General features: G+C 49.6%; 7 protein-coding genes across 8 annotated transcripts in view; 3 read left to right on the forward strand and 4 right to left on the reverse strand.

The window, feature by feature from the left end:
• The window catches only part of FOXG_06362 (uncharacterized protein), a gene marked incomplete at both ends in the record, with an annotated part of 1,889 nt that extends 1,737 nt beyond the window's left edge, over window positions 1-152 (forward strand). Inside the window, one exon of the mRNA XM_018384997.1 lies at window positions 101-152. Within this exon, the coding sequence (XP_018242178.1) occupies window positions 101-152 (52 nt within the window). The remainder of the gene's footprint in view (window positions 1-100) is intronic.
• Window positions 1-1,029, reverse strand: FOXG_06363 (uncharacterized protein). Its single transcript, XM_018384998.1, has one exon. It carries the CDS (start codon window positions 693-695, stop codon window positions 357-359), a length of 339 nt encoding a protein of 112 aa, XP_018242179.1. The 5' UTR covers window positions 696-1,029; the 3' UTR covers window positions 1-356.
• A 197-nt stretch (window positions 1,030-1,226) lies between these two features.
• On the reverse strand, window positions 1,227-6,374 carry FOXG_06364 (lysophospholipase NTE1). 2 transcript variants are annotated; one of them, XM_018384999.1, is made up of 3 exons: window positions 5,941-6,374; window positions 2,973-5,890; window positions 1,227-2,791 (listed from the first exon to the last, which is right to left on the reverse strand). In XM_018384999.1, exons 1-3 carry the CDS (start codon window positions 6,225-6,227, stop codon window positions 1,431-1,433), a joined length of 4,566 nt encoding a protein of 1,521 aa, XP_018242180.1. In that variant the 5' UTR covers window positions 6,228-6,374; the 3' UTR covers window positions 1,227-1,430. The 2 variants fall into 2 exon arrangements, with proteins under 2 accessions (XP_018242180.1, XP_018242181.1); XM_018385000.1 differs by having other exon boundaries at window positions 1,227-5,890.
• A 128-nt stretch (window positions 6,375-6,502) lies between these two features.
• FOXG_06365 (GPN-loop GTPase) lies at window positions 6,503-8,279 on the forward strand. The gene is made up of 3 exons (XM_018385001.1): window positions 6,503-6,810; window positions 6,864-7,189; window positions 7,236-8,279. Exons 1-3 carry the CDS (start codon window positions 6,747-6,749, stop codon window positions 7,902-7,904), a joined length of 1,059 nt encoding a protein of 352 aa, XP_018242182.1. The 5' UTR covers window positions 6,503-6,746; the 3' UTR covers window positions 7,905-8,279.
• Window positions 6,873-8,598, reverse strand: FOXG_19233 (uncharacterized protein). Its single transcript, XM_018399429.1, has 2 exons — window positions 8,289-8,598; window positions 6,873-8,237 (listed from the first exon to the last, which is right to left on the reverse strand). The coding sequence occupies exons 1-2, from the start codon at window positions 8,497-8,499 to the stop codon at window positions 7,915-7,917; spliced, it is 534 nt and encodes a 177-aa protein (XP_018242183.1). The 5' UTR covers window positions 8,500-8,598; the 3' UTR covers window positions 6,873-7,914.
• A 94-nt stretch (window positions 8,599-8,692) lies between these two features.
• On the forward strand, window positions 8,693-11,038 carry FOXG_06366 (molybdopterin molybdotransferase). The gene is made up of 3 exons (XM_018385002.1): window positions 8,693-9,102; window positions 9,156-9,234; window positions 9,288-11,038. Exons 1-3 carry the CDS (start codon window positions 8,833-8,835, stop codon window positions 10,952-10,954), a joined length of 2,016 nt encoding a protein of 671 aa, XP_018242184.1. The 5' UTR covers window positions 8,693-8,832; the 3' UTR covers window positions 10,955-11,038.
• FOXG_06367 (V-type H+-transporting ATPase 21kDa proteolipid subunit) lies at window positions 9,394-12,205 on the reverse strand. Its single transcript, XM_018385003.1, has 4 exons — window positions 12,007-12,205; window positions 11,799-11,925; window positions 11,433-11,741; window positions 9,394-11,376 (listed from the first exon to the last, which is right to left on the reverse strand). The coding sequence occupies exons 1-4, from the start codon at window positions 12,062-12,064 to the stop codon at window positions 11,265-11,267; spliced, it is 606 nt and encodes a 201-aa protein (XP_018242185.1). The 5' UTR covers window positions 12,065-12,205; the 3' UTR covers window positions 9,394-11,264.
• Window positions 12,206-12,236: the final 31 nt, after the last annotated feature.

The raw sequence follows: 12,236 nt of genomic DNA on the forward strand, positions 1-12,236 counted from the left end.
ACGAGAAATACCATCAAGTTATGTGTCGGTGCTGGATATGCAACGACAGTCAAGAAATTCTTCCCAAATTTAAGAATATTCTGATAATAATCAAGATAAGTTTGTTGAAGTCCTCGATACTAGACCAAAGACCTTCAGAACTAGACCCCTAGTGGTTCATATCATAATTCAGCCATAACACCATAGTGACGCCCCAGGAAAGAGAAACGACTTTTGTTATGACTCTTGAGCTTGAGGTAACCGTTTTAAGAATGTTACAATGACATCTAAATGCAACCTTTATGCCTCCCATGCTCATCTCCTCGGATCCCCCAATTCATAATCGTGTACTCATTATCATAACTATTCGCCCTCCTTCACCGACTATAGCCCCGTTCACCTCGATAATCATAGTCATCATAGTCATCATAGTCGTCGTCTGGATACCGACTACTCGATCGATACCTCCGCCTTCCCCTCTCACTATCGCGATTTCGACTTCCTCTTCGATCATCGCAGTGCTCGTGTTTCTTCTTGTAGTTATCAAAGTCGTGGCTGAGCCATGTAAAGGCGCCAAGGAGGGCGAGAACAATACCCGGTGTCCAATCGAAGCCGGATTCGCTCTGTTTAACAGGAGGGCCGCGGCGGGGTGGAGGTTGACGACGGGATTGGCGATGGCTCCGGGGAGGCTCTGAGTATGTGTCTCTTCTTCCCATGGTTGTGGTAATTAAATGCGGTGTGGTACTTGAGTGTTCTATGGTACTGTGGTGGTTTGCTTGATGATAAAATCAAGGATGAGGTAGAACTTGAGCCCTATTCAAATGGTCGACGTAAGATGCTCCAGGAGTAAGTTCCAGACATATGTCGTATGTGTCTCTCCCGAGTGCCTATCAAGGGAGTTGCTGTGGTGTGCCGTATTGCGTTTGTATAATATCAGTATGCTATCCACGTAAACTTCAGATATACGAAAAAGCACAGATTGCACGGTTATAAAGTTCAAGCCCCTATGGAATTAAAGACCCTTACCCAACCGTTAGAGACCTCCTCCGCCACTACTGCCGGCTTGCATCTCCGGGGCCACTTAAGCATTAAGGATCGAATGTCATTGCTTAATTCTCAAGTCAAGCTTATTAACTTGGACAAGGATCATAGTTGCGGGTGACGTGCCTTTGGGTTGGCATCTTGACGTGCCAGGGCCCAATTGAAGGACCTGGCCCGAAATGATGTCACTAATATCGTCATTTCTCCTCACTTTCAACGCTCACAAAGCAATTTTTCATCGGGAGAATGCATCTTCACGTAATATTGCAGTACCAAGGCCTCATCAGATGATTCTATTTTAGCATTAATAATTGTCTAGATCGAGCTCCGTAGTCTAGGGATAGACGCCTCTACTCTAACAGAATGCTAAGTATTGTAAACGCTCATCAAGTCCAAGTGAACATGATACGTTAGATGCTCGCTCGTCTTGGTGCCATTGTACGTCTCAACGCCTTCTTGGCCTCCGTCTCTTCTACTAAAGGCAAGACTCCTTGCTCTTTCATCTTGTTAAAAAACTCCTGCCCATACTTGTAACCCAGTTGGTACAATTCATCGAATTTGTGGAAGTCAAGAGTTCCATAGTCATCGATTGGTGGACGCATGTAAATGCATCCAGCCATCGTTTTTGCACGTTCCAAAGCATCAACACTCGACACATATGCCAGTCGTCCTTGAATCTCCGCAAGAGTTGGCGGGTTCGGGTGTGACGAAAATGGATTCCATCGGTTCACAAAAGCCCATGCACCAGAAAGTGAATCACCATACGTTTGCGGCGTGTCATCGTCCAAAGCACCTACATCAATGGCAAAAATTATGTCAACTCCGAGACCCTTCATGTGCGACACGGTCAAATTGTCAATGTAGCCGCCATCCAGTAGCATACTGCCCTCATCGCACAGAGGTGGGAGTAACCCCGCAAGGGACATGGACGCTCTGATGTATCTCCACGCGTACCCACTGGTGTGGAATTCCGCTCGACTCTTACTGATATTGGTTGTGTTGCAGTAATATTCGAGCCAGAAATCTTCCATCTGCGTATCGCCTAAAGCCTTGAAGATACCACGGTTGAACTCGTGTCCTGTGGTGTAAGATGCAGAGGGATACGTCAGATCAAGAGCAAACCGCCATAGACTGGCCATTCGCCCAGCAAATTTCTTGGCAAACCCAAACATAGGCACAACATCAGCATGCCTGGCGTACAGAGCGCCAACAAAAGCACCGATCGAAGTTCCTCCAACGAGATCAATAGGAATTCCGGCTTCTTCCATGGCTCGGATGATACCAATTTGAGTGATGCCTCGAGCACCGCCTCCGCCAAGAACAAGTCCAATGGATTTGCCACATAGTCGTCGTGCCAGGCGATGAAAATCGCCCTTATAAGGAGAATCAGGTGAGTAGTATGGCGTGTGGTGCACCTTGCGAGACGTGTATTTTTGAATTTCGGCCTGTAAGACCTGAACACGTTCTTTGAGTGCTTGACCAAGTTTCTTGGGGGCATGGACTGGCATCTCGTTTGTTCTGAAAGCCATTTGAATATGGCAGTGGCCACCATTGATCCACATACGGTTTTGCAACCAAGCTCGAGTCAGCCCAGGTCGTGAATAACGCTCAGCATGAAGTAAAACCAAAACTTTTCTGGCGGTAGATTTCATGCCAAGCATAAAGCGTTCGTATTCGCCAATAGCTGGTGATCCTTCGGCAAGACCAACCAAAAGGATGCTGTCAGCTTGCGTGATACAAGTCTGTGTCCATGGCGAGTTGACGTTCGTATCTAGAGCCAATATGTTAGCTCGAGGCTCCCGTCTGAAAGTCCAGAAAGTATGTTGTAACGGGAATAAGTCAGGAAAAAATTAGAGTTAATAGAACCAACATCGGCTTTGCCTCTGGAGTCTATGTGTGATATTATCATCATAAAAGGAATGGCTAAAGAAAGAACGCAAGTTATTGCTTACCTGCAACATAGACAACCAGGCCGTACTTCTCTTCCAGATCGGCAAGATATTGAGAAAGCCTGAGCTTTCCCATCTTGTTGAAAGCATGCTTGCCAAGATGGTTAAGAATGGCAGCCTGGTTGAGGGATGTGGCCCCATTAGCTGGGCCGACTTGCGCCAGGGCATTCATGAGGCGGTTTCCAAACTCGACAACAGGTACACCTGCGGTAACAGGCAAAATCGCTACAGTTCGTAGATTCATATTGGACTTGCGCATCAAAGTTTTTGGGTTGGTGCTGGCATCCTTGTACGAGAACTTGGAGGTCTCATCAACGATTGCCCTCATCCGTGATGCAATGATCTTTGAAATCTTGATGGTGATATTCGGGTGCTCCTGTGCCAAGCTGTTGAAGAGTGTTCGGGGGAATTTCACCAACTCCGTATCTCGAATAGCGTGCAGAGTCCCTGGACGGGCAGTTTCTGTAAGCACCTCCAGCTCACCGACACTGTCACCTTGTCCGAATTCGGCCAGAGCCGTTACGCCGCCACTGCCGCCCTTTCGCTCCTGAACCAAACGAAGGCGACCGTTCAGGACGATATAAATCGCCTCACTTTCATCACCTTCGTGAAATAGCACCTGCCCTGCGTTGACTTGAACCCATTCCAGAGCAAAGTCAATATGTAAAATCAGGCGGGGCAAGATGTTGGTCAGCCTCTTGGCCATAGTGAGAAGAACAATCGGATAGCGGTCAACGATCCGCTCCAGCGAAGCGCGAGGCAAGAAGCCTACATAGACATCCGTCTTTGCAACAACATCGATGAAAGACCGGTATGAAGACACACTTCCGATGTAACCAGCAAGTCCACCAGGTTTGACCAAGGCAATGCTGCGACGAGGCTTCTTCGATGTTGATTGCTGCGTCTCAGCCTGATCTCTTGCAGCTTCGGTGCGAGCCAGATTGGGAAAAGAACCCATTTCAGAAGGATCTGGGGATGGAGGAGCTGGCTGAGATGAACCAAATCCATTAGATTGTAAGATGTTGTGAGCATCTGCCTCACCAGTCGTACCAATGTCCAAGAATCCATCGACGACATAGTACAAACCAGGGTTTCGTTCTCCTTGCTCTACAAGAACAGAGCCTTTGGGGAAGAAGACGATCTCAACCTCATCCTTCATGTCGCTCGCAAGGCCCTGAGCGCTCACAGAAGCATGCAAAGCGGTTCCTCCAGAAGTCACCGACTCAGTCTCGCCGTCAACAGAGCCATCGTAAGGAGGCATGAAACCGAATGCGTTGTTTTGGCTGTAAAACTTTGATCGTCGATGGTCGAACGACACCAATCTGGGAGAGCCTTCCATGGACTCGGGCTCGCGGGACGCACTCCCATTGGCATCAAGCCCAAGTGACTTAAACATGCACTCCAAAATAGAAGCACGGAAGAGATTGTCTTCATCCACAGTTTCTCGTGGATCCATCGTCATGCGACCAAGCCTCCTTGAATCAAAGGGATCATTGAAAAATCTATCATCCTTTGGATTCGCGCCCTGGTGTCTCATCGAGGCCCCGGACACGGATCGTTGATCCGCCGGTGAGATACGCGAAGTCCCTCGAGCTAACTGGATATTAGACAGCAGATCTCCAGGGCTCGGAGTATGGGGAGAAGTTCTTTCGCGAGGTGGTGCAATGGTGCTTGTGACAACCGAAGTCGTCCGCAGTTTGGTCATTGATTGCAGCATAGCCTCTTTCCGAAGAGTTGTGCTTGACCTTCGCCGATGAGTTGAGGCCGAGTTGTGCAGTGCAATACCCTTCGTGTCATCATCTTCGTCTGTACGTTCCCTCTCACGCTTGAACTTCTCCTTGAGGCGTTCTAGAGCATCACCCCGCAGAATATTGGGGAGCTGGCAAACCGTATACTTGATCATACTTTTCTCTGTCTGCAGTACTTCGCTAGTCAAGCCGAGATAGTTGAATGCTTGCGCAAGCGTGACTCTTTGGAATCTTGAGAGAATAACATGGACAATGTGTGCGGTTGCCTTTGGGTAGATCTTGATGAGCCTTCTAAATGCACTTGCTGGGATAATGGCAATTGTTGTATCAACCGTAGCACGAGCGATGATGTCTGGGTGAGCCGAGCCAGATGTTGCCCTTGTTGGCAAGGGCGGCCTAGTAGGTGGAGGTGTATCGCCATCCAGTGACATGGCAGGAATCGCAGCCTGATCAGTTTCCAAGCCAGAAACACCAAGACCTTCGGGTTTCTTCTCATCCGCCTCCATATCATTCCGGGACTGAGGTGTGCCCGGCATGGACATGTTGACATCCGAAGGAACACGTCGAAGATGAGGCTTCTCGAAGGTCGGGTGTCTAAGGCCGCTGCTTTTGGCAGGATGCAAAGAAGAGTCCTCCTGATCATCGTTAGGCCGTAGCCTAACATCCTCTGTGAACAAAGACATGATGGAGAACAAGGATGACATAGGTGCACCATTCCGAACTTCTGTCAGAAGCTGGTATGTCTGTTGACCAGGAGCGATATCGTCCTCATCTGACGAGTCCAGGTCAAGACGTCCCCGAGAGGCTGCTGCTGCGCGCGGGCTCCGGTTTGATTTAACAAAGATCTCTACCAAACCATCGACGACGATACAGAAGCCTTTTTCTTCTTCGAGGTTGATGGTCTCGCCAGCAATGAGCTTCCTCGTTTGCATGCTTCGAGTCAACTCATGGAAGACGGGCCGTTCCAGGTAACCGAAGATCTTGATAGCACTCAAGAACTCATCTAGGTAGTTTGCCAACCCAGACTTAGTACCACCTTCGTGAGTGTCTGGAAAGAGATCGATGTCCGGTTCTTTGCGCTGTGGCTCTGGAGGCAGACGGGAGTACATGTTCAGGATGCGATACCTGACAACCCAACTGACGGCCGACACGACCGCTGCCATGATAAACATCCTATAGGAATGTTAGCGTTACGAAGCGAAAGAGATTATTGGCCAACATACAGTGTAGTAGCGTTCATGGTGACAGTCCAGCTTGTAGAGAACAAGTGGAATAAAAAGGAAGGGACATTGATAGTCGCAATTCGAATGACCCAATATAGAATTGTGGAAGTGATGTGAAGAAGAAACCATATCAGCCACCCAAAGAGGCCAAACCATGTGTAAGGCTCATGGGCGGTGACAGCAGGCATGGTGCTCACGATAGAGGGAGAGGAGCTGCTGAGGGCATAGGCGACAGTCTCAGCGACGTCGCCGGCCATTTGGGCGGCATTTGATGGATCAGATGCCATGGCTGGTTATGAGGCTGCTGCGCATCATACCGTAGCATCCTGTAGAAAAAAAGAGCCGCGTGGAAGCGGAGGGAGAGTTTTGGAGCAAGGAAGAAAATTGGAGGTAGAGGTTTTATGAACATGGGAAAGGAAAAAAGAGCGTGGCTGCTTCTGCGCGTGCAAGCTTTTAGCTTGTGATCGGGTGCGGAGCTACAGGGGAGCTCAGGTGCCGAGGATTGGCCGATTAAGGATCCACCCCACTGAGAGACGGTGGGTGAGCCGCTGAATTTGTTCCGCGTGGGCAGGTAGTGGAGGGGCTACCCGTTGGTGCCATCACCTTGTGCATCTGCTTGGATAAGCCATCACTAAGTTATTTATTCTTCTTCTCGATAAAGCGATCGCGATCCCCAGATCGATTTATTTGGTGCAGGAAACAGACGGTAAAAGCCTGTTTTGTCTCGTGCCAAGCTGCCACATCCCACAGCTACATCTCACATGATCATGCACTCTTGAGCTCGGCACCCTACGATAGCCTCTCAGATGCCCTTTGCGCAACTCGTCGTCGGCAGCCCAGGCTCTGGAAAGAGTACCTACTGCGATGGCAGTAAGTTTCGCAAAATACTGAATCTCCCTGTATCTGTATACTGACCGATATAGTGCACCAGTTCCTGGGCGCCATCGGGCGAGCCTGTTCAGTCGTAAATCTCGATCCTGCCAATGACCATACAAACTACCCTGCGGCACTCGATATTCGCAACCTAGTTAAACTCGAAGAAATTATGAAAGATGACAAGCTGGGACCTAATGGCGGCATTTTATATGCCCTTGAAGAATTGGAACATAACTTTGAGTGGTTGGAAGAGGGACTGAAAGAATTCAGTGAAGACTACGTTCTGTTCGACTGCCCAGGACAGGTGGAACTATACACACACCACAACTCCCTACGGAATATCTTCTACAAACTCCAGAAGATTGGATATAGGGTTGGTAACTTCCCTCTATGGAAACGTAGTGACTGACCGTTTATAGCTCGTCTGCGTCCACCTCTCGGATTCTTTCTGCCTAACGCAACCCTCGCTATACGTATCGAACGTCCTCCTTTCCCTCCGAGCCATGATCCAGATGGACATGCCGCATATAAACATCCTCTCAAAGATCGACAAAGTCTCCGAGTATGACGAGCTCCCGTTCAACCTCGACTATTACACAGACGTAGACGACTTGACATATTTAACGCCCCATCTCGAATCAGAATCGCCCGCTTTGAGGAGCGAAAAGTTTGGCAAGCTCAACGAGGCTATCGCAAATCTGATCGAGAGCTACGGCCTGGTGCGTTACGAGGTTCTGGCCGTCGAAAATAAGAAAAGCATGATGCACATTCTTCGTGTCATTGATCGTGCCGGTGGATACGTCTTTGGCGGTGCTGAAGGTGCCAATGACACGGTGTGGGCGGTCGCCATGAGGAGTGAGTCGTCTATGCTAGAGGTGCAGGATATCCAGGAGCGCTGGATTGATCAAAAGGTTGAATATGACCAAATGGAGCGTGAGGCGGAGGAGGAGCAGGCTCGCATCCAAGAAGAACAAGCCATGGAGTTGGATCAAAGTGAACCATTTGCTCCAGCAGGCGGAATGGACCCCGACTTTGGAGATATGACAGTTCCAAAGGACAGTGGAATCAAGGTAGTTAGAAAGAAATGATACCCGTTCATCAATCCGCATCATCCATTTCTTCATCACTCGACGCGTCGTTGACGTCCAGAACCATTTCGTCCTGATGACGCAGTGAAATGCCGAGAGAAGACTGGGAGTCCGTATCTTCCTTTGCAGCAAGGATGAGTCTCTTGGCCTGACGAATAGCTTCTTCCTCAGCTTTGCGAATTGTCCCACTGACGCGTACGACGCGAAAGATACACGGCCTTCCGTCTTTGACGGGAACGTGATCCATAAAGGTCAATGTTGACCAGAGCATTTGATAGTGAGCTCTTGAACATCGTAGGATGAAAGTTGAGGTTGCTAGGGACAAATATTTTACTAGACATGTCAGGAATGCGAAGCGGTTCAATTTTACCATCCAATACTCACCTGAGCAGCTCATTAAAGCTCCAGATCCACAGTCGCCATAAAGTGACGCGACTTCAGCTCTGATACCCCTGATAAGTGCACCAGGAGTGAGCTTTTCGATGGTTGGTTGGTGATTAAGAACAAAGTCTGGCAAATCTGATTTTGCAGCCTTTGCAGGGTCTGGCAGGTAAACAATGTTGACAAGGAGATACCTTTCCTTTATGCGCACCATTTTGAGGAAGCGGCGGTGAAAGATCGAGTGATGATGTTGTAGATGTTGGCGAATAAAAGAAGTTGAACAAAGGCTTGTGACTGAAGAAGTCGACTTGCATCTCCGTGGAAGTTTAGCGGCTTCGGGGTCTGCCCCACCAAGACCGGGGCGGTCCAGCGGGGCCGTAGACGAGGGAGCTTCCCCGCCGTCATCGGTTGATGAACTCAAATTATTATATATGCTCATTTCTCCCTGCAGGAAGCTGTATCTTTTGATAACTATACACCGGTACTGACATTGGTATTTAATGAGACGGAGTTCTTCAGAAATTGTTACTCATTTCGCGTAAAAACCATGGCTTCCGGTCCCTTGAAGGCGGCGCTTCTTATCGTCTCGACGACAGCAGCCAAAGACGCTTCTGCTGATGCTTCAGGGCCTATACTCACCCAAGTACTGAAAGATGAAGGTGATGGGAAGTGGGAAATTCACGATACAAAGATTGTCTCGGATGATGTGCTCGCTATCCAACGACAGATAACTACCTGGACCGACAGTCCTGATAGTGTCAACCTCGTTGTGACTACTGGCGGAACTGGTTTTGCTACTGGAGACTCTACCCCAGAAGTAAGCAGTCTATAGAGGCCTTTTATGAAACATTGAGGGCTAATAGCATCTAGGCAGTGACTCCCTTACTTCATAAGCAAGCCCCAGGCCTCGTTCATGGCATGTTAGCAGCGTCTCTCACAGTCACGCCCTGTAAGCGATATCGCTTCCAATATCGTATCAGATAGTCCTAACAAGATCGATAGTTGCAATGATGTCACGTCCAGCAGCAGGAGTCCGCAACTCGTCCATCATTGTGACCTTACCTGGCTCACCTAAAGGCGCAAAGGAGAACCTCCAAGCCATCGTTAAGACACTACCCCATGCCTGTATCCAGGCTGCAGGTGGCAATTCCAGAGCTATTCACTCTGGTGGAATAAAAAAATTGGAAGCTGAAGCAGGCCTCACAGGTGGAGAGACTCATTCTACAGCTGCTGGTGGATGCGGTCATCATCACCACGGCCATGGTCATGGCCATGGTCACGGTCACGGGCATGGAAATCTCGTGAGACATACAAAGCCCGGCACTACCCTCTCAAATGATCCTGCGCTTGGCCCTTCTCGTAGATACCGGGAATCGCCCTACCCCATGCTGCCAGTCGAAGAAGCCCTGTCATTGATCGAAGAGCATACCCCTGAACCGGAGGTTATCTCAGCACCAGTTAATCAGTCCATTATCAACTCAGTTTTGGCCGAGGACGTCAAGGCCAGGGAGAATGTTCCGGCCTTCCGCGCCAGTATCGTGGATGGCTACGCAGTTGTGGCCCCTAAGGATGGCCAGCTGAAGGGCGTCTTCCCGGTAACAGCCATCTCTCATGCTTCACCTGGTGAGATCGGGGCTCTGAACGAGGGCGAGCTGGCTAGAATCACCACAGGAGCCCCTCTGCCTCCTGGTGCCACGACTGTTGTTATGGTCGAGGACACTATCCTCAAAACAATGTCAGAGGATGGTAAAGAGGAGAAGGAAGTTGAAATTCAGGTCGATGGGGTGAAGGAGGGCGAGAACATCCGCGAAGTTGGCAGTGATGTCCAACAAGGCACTGTCATTCTCAACAAAGGAGAGACTATCAGCGGAGTGGGCGGTGAGATTGGTCTTCTCGCTTCTGTAGGAGTGTCAGAGGCAAAGGTTTACCGTCGCCCTGTGGTAGCCGTGCTATCCACTGGCGATGAGATCGTCGAGTACAACCGCCCGGGTGATCTGAAACTTGGCGAAGTCCGCGACACCAACCGAATTACTCTCATGTCCGCAGCGAGAGAATGGGGCTATGAAGTTGTCGATCTCGGTATTGCCAGTGACAAGCCAGGCACTTTGGAGGAGACGCTCCGTGACGGATTCAGACATGCAGATCTCCTCATCACCACTGGTGGTGTCTCTATGGGCGAGCTCGATCTTCTTAAGCCAACGATTGAGCGTTCTCTTGGCGGCACTATTCATTTCGGGCGTGTTGCTATGAAGCCTGGAAAACCAACCACCTTTGCCACAGTTCCTGTCAAGGATAATTCGGGCCAACGTGTTACCAAGACCATCTTCTCACTTCCTGGCAACCCAGCGTCGGCTCTGGTTACTTTCCATTTGTTTGTGCTCCCTTCGCTGCACAAGCTGTCTGGCGCCTCGACCAAGGGCCTCCCAAGGGTACCTGCTGTCATCTCGCACGATTTCCCCTTAGACCCTAGACCCGAGTATCATCGAGCTGTGGTCACGGTTGGAAAGGATGGGCTTCTCTCAGCTACAAGTACTGGAGGACAACGCAGCTCCAAGGTTGGAAGCTTGAGGTCAGCCAACGCTTTGGTCATTTTGCCTAGTGGAAAAGGAAAACTGGAGAAGGGGTCAAAGGTTGAGGTTTTGCTATTGAGCGCTGTGCAAGCTGCTTAGAAGTCGGTCCAAGTCCCAGTAATGAGCTGCAGCCAAATATACAATGCACACCCCTGCATAAAAAAAAAACTAATCTTGAGTAACATATAATTCAAATCTCATCGTGATGTACACTTCCACCTCCATATAATACTGGTACTGGTACAGGTACAGCCAAAATACGTCCTCCCAAGCCAATCTTCCAAACGCCTGACCAAATATTATTGGCGCAATGCATGCACGCGCTCCGTCTCTTTTGAACACACAAGGTGATGTCGCCGGTAAACCCGTTGGACTTCATGATGTCTAAGGTAATGGATAGGGGACGGACTTATTTCTTCTCGCCGAAGGCAGGGGCCTTGCTAGAGACTAGAAGACCAATGATCAGACCGAACAAGCCAAGCACTGAGCTGAAAATCTCGATGACAAGAATCTTGACGAAGCTAGAGACGTGTAAGTAGTTGGTCTAAGTTATGATGATTTTAGATATATGACGTACAGTGAAGGATCGGCAGCATCGGCCAGAGCAGCTCCGCTACCGTTGATTCCAACGGCAACACCGCAGACAAGGTTGCACATGCCGACGGTAATACCAGACCAGAAGAGGGCATATCCAGTGTAGTAGGAGTTGGCGGAGTAGAGCTCGGCTCCAGAGACGTTCTCGACTTTTTGCGAGAAGACGATAGCCATGATGACGCCGTAAATGGCGACAACTTCACAGAAGATAATGGAAATCAAGTTCTTGGTTCGGATGCGAGGGGCCTTAACACCACCTCCGAGAATCGACGAGCCGGTAATGAAGATGCCCCTGGAAACAATGCGTCAGAGCTGTGATATAAAGATTGTTGGCTGAGGGTATACGCACCATGCAGCGCCGACAACAGAGAGACCGATACAAAGCGCGATTCCTAGCGTCGCCCATGTATAAGGCGAAACTGATTCGAGAAAACCGCCGATATCGAAGGACTCGCCACTTCCGGTGAAGAGCATGTCTATACGACAGCATCATAGTCAGTAAAAATCACAATGGAGCCTCCAAGTATCAACGCCTATAGGGAACGGGTTTCGCGTACAAGCTCCAACGATGGTCAAGAACGACCCAATGCCGCCCACTCCATAGTATAGACTCATTGCGACGGTATTCGAATTGTTATCTCGGCGATCCAGGGGTTGATGTGTTGGCGATGGTGAGCGTCGAGTCGGATGAAGGTGGCTTATTCTGAGCTTGAAGGAGAGCTCCTGTTTCAAGGTACCTTGAAGCTGCGATGCGTGTCCAGCACGCAGGCAACTGGAATAACTGGGA

Source organism: Fusarium oxysporum, chromosome 2, assembly GCF_000149955.1.
Source record: "Fusarium oxysporum f. sp. lycopersici 4287 chromosome 2, whole genome shotgun sequence".
Classification (NCBI taxonomy): Eukaryota; Fungi; Ascomycota; class Sordariomycetes; order Hypocreales; family Nectriaceae; genus Fusarium; species Fusarium oxysporum.